This window comes from Macrobrachium rosenbergii, chromosome 4, assembly GCF_040412425.1.
Source record: "Macrobrachium rosenbergii isolate ZJJX-2024 chromosome 4, ASM4041242v1, whole genome shotgun sequence".
In the NCBI taxonomy this organism is placed as follows: Eukaryota; Metazoa; Arthropoda; class Malacostraca; order Decapoda; family Palaemonidae; genus Macrobrachium; species Macrobrachium rosenbergii.
In genome coordinates, this window is record NC_089744.1 from 47,742,497 (window position 1) to 47,752,905 (window position 10,409).

A 10,409-nucleotide genomic window follows, 5' to 3' on the forward strand; every position below is an offset into this window, starting at 1 on the left:
CCAACTAAAATCTTCCAGTTTCAGGCTCTTTGCTTTGACCTTTCTACTGCACCTCAAGTGTCCACTTGAGCCTCGCTCCTCTAACAGAAGTTTTCATTTTATAGGCATAAACATCAGTCTATATCTGGACGACTTGCCTCTTCGATCCCCTTCGAGGGAAGAGTGCATGAAGGACTTGAACATCTCCTCTCTCAGGAACTGGGAATTATCATCTACCTTCAGAAGTCCCAGTTGGCCCCTTCGCAGGAGTTCCTCTATGTGGGGATGAGTCTCAGCTCTTGGACTTTACAGGCTTTTGTGTGTGCCAAGAGAATTGCCAGCTGCCTTCAGACAGTCCACAGGTTTCTAGCCCTTTTGTCTTGCTTGGCCCATCATTGGATGAGCCTAGTGGCAACTCTGTCGTCCAACAAGATGTTCGTCAAGTTAACCCTTAAACGCTGAGCCTCTATTTACAAAAGTGTCTGCCGTATGCCGGTGGGGTTTGGGAGTTAGCCCCGAAGCGGAAAAAAAGTTTATTTCAAAAAATCACAGCACGCTTAGTTTTTAAGATTAAGAGTTCATTTTGGCTCCTTTTTTTCTCATTGCCTGAAGTTTAGTATGCAACCATCAGAAATGAAAAAAAATATCATTATCATATATAAATATTGGAACATATGACTGCAAAAAAAAAATTTCTTATATAATTGTATACAAATCGTGCTGTGAGCAAAACGGTTAAAGCTAATGAGTTATTTTTTCTCGTTGTATTGTACAATAAATTGCGATGATTATGGTATATAGCAAATTGTAAAACGATCAAAGCAACACAGAGAAAATATTATCACAAAATGATGCATGAATTCGTAACGCGTGGACGTAAAAAAAGTTTTTTCAAAAATTCACCATAAATCAAAATATTATGCTGGAGACTTCCCGTTTGTTGCAAAATGAATGTAAAATATTGAATATTAATAGAATGTAAGAGTTTTAGCTTACAATTGCATTTTTTGACCATTTCGGTAGAGTCAAAGTTGACCGAAGGTTGAAATTTCGGCACTTATGATTTATATAAAACTATTTCAAAACTGATAAAAGCTACAACCATGAGTTATTTTTTGTTGTATTGTACATGAAATTGCGCACATTTTCATATATAAAACTTTATGTAATGGCTAATATAAAACGGTGCAAAAATTATGACAAAGTGACTAAAGAAATTCTGAGATTTTCAGCAGAGTTAGCGAGCGCGGAGGTAAGGAAAAAGTTTTTTCAAAAATTCACCATAAATCAAAATGTTGTGCTACAGGCTTCTCATTTGTTGCAAAATGAAGGTAAATGATTGAATATCACTAGAATGTAAGAGTTTTAGCTTACAATTGCATTTTTCGACCATTTCGGTCGAGTCAAAATTGGCCGAAGGTTGAAATTTTGGCACTTACCATGATTTATATGAAAATATTTCAAAACTGATAAAAGCTACAACCATGAGTTATTTTTTTTTTGTATTCTACATGAAATTGCACACATTTTTATATATAAAACTTTATGTAACGGCTAATATAAAACGGTGCAAAAATTACGACAAAGTGACTAAAGAATTTCTGAGATTTTCAGCAGAGTTAGTGCGCACAGACGTAAGGAAAAAGTTTTTTCAAAAATTCACCATAAATCGAAATATTGTGCTAGAATGTAAGAGTTTTAGCTTACAATTGCATTTTTCAACCATTTCGGTCAAGTCAAAGTTGACCGAACGTTGAAATTTTGGCACTTATGATTTATATGAAAATGTCAAAATTGATAAAAGCTACAACCTTGAGTTATTTTTGTTGTATTCTACATGAAATTGCGCACATTTTCATATATAAAACTTTATGTAACGGCTAATAGAAAACTGTGCAAAAATTACGACAAAGTGACTAAAGAATTTCTGAGATTGTAAGAGCCTGACACCTTCTCTTCCAAACACGTGTGTGTTTGTCGTCCATCGGAGTGGCGAGACGTTTGGTGTCTTCACAAACAGAAACATACACACAGTTTGATACAGAACTTTAACTCAACCGAAATGGTCAAAAACTGCAATTGTAAGCTAAAACACTTACAGTGTAGTAATATTCAATCATTTACCTTCATTTTGCAACAAACGGGAAGTCTCTAGCACAATATTTCGATTTATGGTGAATTTTTAAAAAAAAACTTTTTCCTTACCTCCGCGCACTGTAACTCGGCTGAAAATCTCAGAATTTCTTTAGTCACCTTGTCGTAATTTTTGCACCATTTTCTATTAGGCGTTACATAAAGCATTATACATGAAAATGTGTGCAATTTCATATAGAATACAACAAAAAATAACTCATGGTTGTAGCTTTTATCAGTTTTGAAATATTTTTATATGAATCACGATAAGTGCCAAAATTTAAACCTACGGTCAACTTTGACTCGACCGAAATGGCCAAAAAATGCAATTGTAAGCTAAAACTCTTACATTCTAGTAATATTCAATCATTTACCTTCATTTTGCAACAAACGGGAAGTCTCTAGCACAATATTTCGATTTACGGTGAATTTAAAAAGAAAAAACTTTCTCCTTCCCTCTGCGTGCGCTAACTCTGCTGAAAATCTCAGAATTTCTTTAGTCACCTTGTCGTAATTTTCGCACCATTTTCTATTAGGCGTTACATAAAGCATTATACATGAAAATGTGTGCAATTTCATATAATATAGAATACAACAAAAAATAACTCATGGTTGTAGCTTTTATCAGTTTTGAAATATTTTCATATAAATCACAATAAGTGCCAAAATTTAAACCTACAGTCAACTTTGACTCTACCGAAATGGTAGAAAAATGCAATTGTAAGCTAAAACTCTTACATTCTAGTAACATTTAATCATTTACCTTCATTTTGCAACAAATGGGAAGTCTCTAGCACAATATTTTGAATTATTGTGAATTTTTAAAAAAAACTTTTTCCTTCCCTCCGCGCGCGCTAACTCTGCTGAAAATCTCAGAATTTCTTTAGTCACCTTGTCGTAATTTTTGCACCATTTTCTATTAGGCGTTACATAAAGTGTTATACATGAAAATGTTTGCAATTTCATGTAGAATACAGCAAAAAATAACTCATGGTTGTAGCTTTTATCAATTTTGAAATATTTTTATATAAATCACAATAAGTGCCAAAATTTAAACCTATGGTCAACTTTGACTCGACCGAAATGGTCGAAAAATGCAATTGTAAGCTAAAACTCTTACATTCTAGTAACATTTAATCATTTACCTTCATTTTGCAACAAATGGGAAGTCTCTAACACAATATTTTGAATTATGGTGAATTTTTGAAAAAAACTTTTTCCTTCCCTCCACACGCTCTAACTCTGCTGAAAATCTCAGAATTTCTTTAGTCACCTTGTCGTAATTTTCGCACCATTTTCTATTAGGCATTACATAAAGTGTTATACATGAAAATGTGTGCAATTTCATGTAGAATACAGTAAAAAATAACTCATGGTTGTAGCTTTTATCAGTTTTGAAATATTTTCATATAAATCACGAAATTGCCAAAATTTAAACCTACAGTCAACTTTGACTCGACCGAAATGGGTGAAAAATGCAATTGTAAGCTAAAACTCTTACATTCTAGTAACATTCAATCATTTACCTTCATTTTGCAACAAACGGGAAGTATCCAGCACAATATTTTGATTTATGGTGAATTTTTGAAAAAAACTTTTTCCTTCCCTCTGCGTACGCTAACTCTGCTGAAAATCTCAGAATTTCTATAGTCACCTTGTCGTAATTTTCGTACCATTTTCTGTTAGGCGCTACATAAAGTGTTATACATGAAAATGTGTGCAATTTCATGTAGAATACAACAACAAATAACTCATAGTTGTAGCTTTTATCAGTTTTGAAATATTTTCATATAAATCACGATGTGCCAAAATTTAAACCTATGGTCAACTTTGACTCGACTGAAATGGTCGAAAAATGCAATTGTAAGCTAAAACTCTTACATTCTAGTAAAATTCAATCATTTACGTTCATTTTGCAACAGACGGGAAGTCTCTAGCACAATATTTCGATTTATGGTGAATTTTTTAAAAAACTTTTTCCTTCCCTCCGCGCGCGATAACTTGCTGAAAATCTCAGAATTTCTTTAGTCACCTTGTCGTAATTTTCGCACCGTTTTATATTAAGCGTTACATAAAGTGTTATACATGAAAATGTGCGCAATTTCATGTAGAATACAACAAAAAATAACTCATGGCTGTAGCTTTTATCAGCTTTGAAATATTTTCATATAAATCACGATAAATAGAAAAAATTTGACCTTTGGTCAACTTTAACTCAACCGAAATGGTCGAAAACTGCAATTGTAAGCTAAAACACTTTCAGTTTAGTAATATTCAATCATTTACCTTCATTTTACAACAATATTCAATCATTTACCTTCATTTTACAACAAATGGGAAGTCTCTAGCACAATAGTTCGATTTATGGTGAATTTTTGAAAAAACATCTTTTTTTACGTCCGCTCATTAAGAATTCATGCATTATTTTGTGATGATATTTTCTCTGTGTTGCTTTGATCGTTTTACAATTTGTTATATACCAAAATCATTGCAATTTTGTGTACAATACAACGAAAAAAAATAACTGATTAGCTTTAACCATTTTGCTCACAGCGTGATTTGTATACAATTATATATGAAATTTTTTTTCGTGGTCATATATTCCAATATTTATATATGATAATGATATTTTTTTAATTTCCGATGTTTGCATACTAAACTTCAGGCAATGAGAAGAAAAAGAGCCAAAAATGAACTCTTAATCTTAAAAACTAAGCGTGCTGTGATCTTTTGAAAAAAACTTTTTTTCCCTTTTGGCGCTAACTCCCGAATGCCGCCGGCATATGGCAGACACTTTTGTAAATAGAGGCTCGGCGTTGAAGGGTTAAGGGGCATTAACCTGTGTTTAGCTCAGTGTTTAAACACGGGTCCTGAATCTTGCATCGATCCCAGATCTTAACGGACGCAGTGTAGAAGTGGCTGACAGGTCACTTTTGAACCCCTTAGTTCCTCTTCTTGGAGAAACTGTCCTCAGAAGACTCTCTTCCTCTTGGCCTTGGCTACTGCTAACATATTAGAGAGTTCCAAGACATCGATAAAGGGTAGTTTTTTTCACAAGGAGATGCAGTTTGCTTCTCTAGCCAAGAATGAGGACCCTTCCAAACCCTGGCCCTGTTCTTTCTCCATTAAGACGTTAATGGATACCTTGGCTCTAAAGAAGAAGAGAGAGTTCTTTGTCCTGCTAGGGCTTCAAGTTACTACCTGAGCAGGACCTCTGGTGCACTGTCAAGAACCCGTTGGGCCCCTCTTGACTAGAAGGCATTGTCCTTCTTCTTCAAAGACTTAATTTCTGAGGGGCACACTCAGATTCAGGAGGGCATTTCGCCTACTTTTAAAGTGAGAGCTCATGACATCAGGGCAGTCTCTACTATATTAGCTTTCAGGCACATTCCCTCACTTCCGTTCTGCAGTCGGCCTACTGGAAGTGCGAGCCAATCTTCGCGTCTCACTGTTCGAACGAAGTTAAAACGATGTTTGAAAATTTCAGTACCTTGTGGCTATTTTCAGTGGCTGGCATGGTATTGGGGGAGGAAGCATAGGAATCTCTTTTTATCCTACTATCTGTTCGCCTTGAAGCAGGGTGTTCAGTTTTTTGGAGCCGCCAGTTACAATATACCTTGAGTACCCACCAGTTTCAGTGGATGGGTTGTGGTGTTTTCAGTGTAGGTGGAAGTGTTGTCTGGTTGTTTTTTATATTGGTACTGTGCCCAGGGCAAGGGCACTTATATATGCTTTGCTAGCCATTGATCCTATCCTTTGTTGCAAAGCTCCCACTTAAGTTGAGGGCACCCCATGGCTTTACCGCCACACCACTACAAGTTAAGATGAGCACCAACCAGAGGCAGTATTCACCTGCAGTATTTCTCTTACCACATAAGGAAACGACAAGCATTGGTTCAATGCTAGCAAACTTTTCTGTTTCAAGTTCATTACTATTACTTAATGTTTTGGAGCAGAATATGTCGTCCATGTATCCCACCTCCTGTCAATGTGGGATTCAGCTATGTAATTACTTGTTAAGTTACTTATATGAAAATATTATTTTCATGATAAAATTAAGTTTTGTACATACTTAACAAGTAATTACAGAATCGGAGCCCTCCCCTCTCATGGACATAAGGCACAAACAGAATGAGGTTTTCTGCTAAGTCGTTTCCAGTACAGGTTTTCTGCTAAGTCGTTTCCAGTACTCTTGTTAGTGGGCAGGGCTTGTCACCTACACTAAACTATGAAAGTGCTAGCGCGATTTTTTAAATAAAGGCTGCTGCACGGGTTGAAACTATAGCTCTGTAATTACTTGGTAAGTATATATGAAACTTAATTTTATCATGAAAATAATATTTTACATCAAATGTAATAATACAATACAGTATAAGATTAAATGAGTAACATTCCTACATAATAAAAGAATTCTGTCTAACTTGTGATACCATAGTACTGAAATAGATCTTTTAATGTACTGTATTACCAAAGGTTAAAACTTTAATCTTTTAAATGCTTCATGCGAGTAGTATTTCTAGACTCTGTATGGCAATGGTTGTATCTTTATGGTGCAATTATAGTGTCTTAAAACTAGACTTTACCTTTTCCAGGTAAAACTACACTTTACCTTTTCCAGGTAAATTTGTGAGGTATTCTGTTACTATAGTACTGATGATATTTTTGAAAACCATTTCTTAATAAACTAAACATTGGCACAGTATGTTTGTTGGCTGGTAAATAGGCAATTATACTTGGGTACTGATATTTTTTTTATTTATCAACAGTTTTGCATTGTAATCAGCCAGATCAGCCAGATTTTTATAATACTGTACTTAGAATTGTATCGTATTAGGTTCTAGATGTTAACAGTATTTTTGCTAAAGGGAAATATAAATGACAGGTAATTTTGCTATACTGTATATATATATATATAGACAGTATTGAATGGAAATTAAACAATAATTGTAACTGTTATATTAATATGCCAGTTTGCTGATATTTTTCAAGAATTAAGCTCTGGTGTATAATTTTTCAGTATTTTATTTTTTTTTAGATATCCAGAGTTTAAAATTAGTTCTCTCTTAACTTGAAAAAATTCCTATGGTCATTGTCATTGCAACAGCACTTTGATTTAGTTTTTAAAATATCTGGGAGAGGTTTTTATATTGAGAACAGTTTATTTTTAGTTTACTTTTTATTTTTTACAGAAGGTTGGAACAGGTGATGTGATAATGATTGACTGAGGTCCACTTCTGTAGCTCTTGCAGCATCAGTGAATTCCTGAGTGTGTACAAAGAAGATTTTTTCTAGTTTTAAGGAATCTCATGTCTTCAGCACTTAGAACCCTTGTACTGTGTAGTCCATCCCTCCCCTTCACTTTTGAGTGTTATTTGTTAATTGTTTCTATTTCTTAGTTTTGATATTTTCCATATTTCCCATATTGGGATGCTTCTTGCATATTTGGATATTTTGATTCATCCGTATAGGGCTAGATACGTAAGTTGCTATCCTAATATATAGTACAAGTGGTTCTTGGAAATTTGTGTATGTAGTTGCTATCACTATTGTTCTAAAGAGATGAGTTACATTTTGACTAGTCTATTCCCAAGAATGAATGGACACTATCCAGAAAGAGAGGAAGAGTCCTTTGTCATGATCCATATGGAATAATGGCAGGGAAATTTTGCTAGTTATATTCAACATGTATATCTTATGGTGTAGTGGGAGACTTGTGAAATTTATGAATAAAAGCCCTCTTTTTTTTATTAGTAAGGGCACACACCTTTAAAAATGTAAAATTTTTATTGCTGCAGATGTATCTAGGTCCCATTGATATTTGGTTTGTGGCATAAGTTTGTAGATCATTTTTAAAGAAAATCTGGTAAAGATGTCATCATCATTTGCTGTTCTTTTGTTCTTGAGTTTTTAACATGCAAAATAAAAATTACCAATGAAATGGATGTAAGTTACTTCAAGGTTTATGTTGAGAATTTGTTTGCAGAATGTAACTTGGAAAGTGTGTACATAGATTGTCCCCAAAATGTTAGAATTTGAATCCACTCCTCAACTTGCAATCTATTAATGCTATAGTACAGCTGGAACAATGAAATTTTATATGCAAAAGCAGGTCCAAGTAAAGTATTGCTACTACAGAGAATGCAGTGTAAAACTGCTATATCGATTGTTTAAAATTCAATATAGAAATGCAGCGGACTTATATTTTTTGTGTATTAAACACAGTTAAAAACCTGGTTATGTTAATGAAAAAAAGGGATTTATGTGAATTAAAGAAATATATTATGGGATTGATACCAAGGGTGAACTTGTTCACTTATATTTTCAAAATGAAAAATCCTACTATTAGGCTATACACTAGGTCTTTTGTAACCTCTTTCCTAACAAATGTTTTCAGAAATAACAATATTTACCAGTTGGCTTTGGTTAGTATATTTTGGAGAAGTGCTTTTATACCTGTTTAATGTCTGGGTTAGAGGTGAATTTTTGTATAAGTTTTGGAGAAGAAATGTTAATACAGGTTTACGATCTTTTATCCGTAATTCTAAGAACCGAAAACCTCGAAAAACCTAAATATTTTGTGGAGAAAAGTAATTATTTGCAAGTCAAACAGTACAACAATATATGATAACAATTTAAAAGTTGTTTTGCTTGCTGTACAGAGTTACAGTATATTGCATGTATTATTATGATGTTATTTTATTACAGAATATAAACATTGTGACCTTACACCATTTGCATTTGATATTCTTTACTTTCTGTGGTTCTTTTTGATGCTATGCATTTTTCAGTTTTATGGAATGTTATTGTTGGAAATGAAATGTTGGAGCAACCTTCACTTCTGAAATCGGGAAAACCCAAAAACTGAAACACAGCTTGCTCCAAGAGTTTTGGATAAGAGATTATGAACCTGTGTATTTGGGAAATTTTTCTGATAAATTTTGTTTGCAGCTACTCAATTACTGCCTATTTGCAAAAAGCAGTTTATTATCCTCAAATTAATGGTTTTAGTTTTAAAGCCATGTTTTACAAGGGAAAACAGCAGTAATTTACATAAAGTATTTAGTATGTTTTACAATGAAGCACATGCTAAGATTCCAAGTGCTTGAAGATATTTTATAATCGGTAAATATAGGAAATGATGCTTGAAAAAACTTGGGGTCTTTCGCAGTATGTTGGGCCCATAACCAAATGGTTCAAGGTGTGTTCAGTGTACTGGCAATTTTGACAGGCTTTTAGGAATCTGCATGGAATAATATATCAAGTGTAAATGAAGTTCCTTTGAAAATGCCCTCTTTATTTCAATAGGTGTCACTGTAGTAATATTTATTTCCAATAAATAAGAAATTTTAAAGATTGATATATTTGCCTTTTATTCTCTTCTGTACATTACAGGCAGTCCCCGGTTATCAGCTGGGAGTCCATTCCAGTGGCGTGATAATAAGAGAAAATCGCCAATAACCGAAAATCAGTGATTTTTGGTGATTTTTGGAGGTTATCGGCACCAATAAGCACTGAAAATCACAGATTTTCTGTTATTGGCACCTGTTAGGTATGTATCAGTACCAATATGTGATTATTGATGCTGATAAGCGGAAATTGTCACTGAAAATCACCGATTTTCGTTGCTAGACAAGCACTGAAAAACCGGGTTGTCGATAACCGGGGACTGCCTTTATATGCATTTTTATATCTTACCTATCGCTGTTCTGGACATTTTCCATAATGTCTAGGTGGGTTGCCAGCAGTCTATCACAAAGGTGTAAATTATGAGATATGAACAGAAGCAGATGATCTGAGCAGGTTTCATTATGAAGGTTCCTTTAACTACATTTTACATATTTGTTATAAATCTTTCTAGTTGAAGAATTCAAAATGTGCTTTATATTTTCAAACTGAAAGCTAAAACCATATAGCATATTGATATCTTCAAGTCTGCGCCACTGCAGTCTCTAGTTTAAGAAGTAATCATCAATATAAAGGTTTTTAGCATATAATTTTACCTTTAAGGGTTACATGTGAATTCTCTCTACTTTGATGTCATGCACTTTCCACTTGGACCAGACACAAATCATAAAGGGGAATCTGAAAAAGCAATGATGAATTCAGTTAATTTGCATACTGTAATGGCATAACCCATGTTGATATCACTATGCCATAGGCAATTTCATTTTTCTGTATTTAAAGATGTAAAGCACTTGTAAAATTGTTCAGATTGCAAAATTAGTGGCAAATACATAACCATGGGAAAAGGAACCTAGATAATGTGATTTCCCTGCATAACTTTTGATTAACAATTT

The 10,409-nt window shown here is 33.8% G+C and overlaps 1 protein-coding gene across 8 annotated transcripts in view; it reads left to right on the plus strand.

Moving 5' to 3' along the window:
• LOC136833991 (transcriptional regulator ATRX-like) overlaps positions 1–9,471 on the plus strand; it is a 402,256-nt gene extending 392,785 nt beyond the window's left edge. For 6 of the 8 annotated variants that reach the window (XM_067096278.1, XM_067096295.1, XM_067096286.1 and 3 more), the window contains one exon: positions 7,302–9,471. In XM_067096278.1, coding sequence (XP_066952379.1) covers positions 7,302–7,337 — 36 coding nt within the window. In that variant the 3' untranslated portion in view covers positions 7,338–9,471. The remainder of the gene's footprint in view (positions 1–7,301) is intronic. The other 2 variants (XM_067096290.1, XM_067096301.1) reach the window with 1 other exon arrangement.
• Positions 9,472–10,409: the final 938 nt, after the last annotated feature.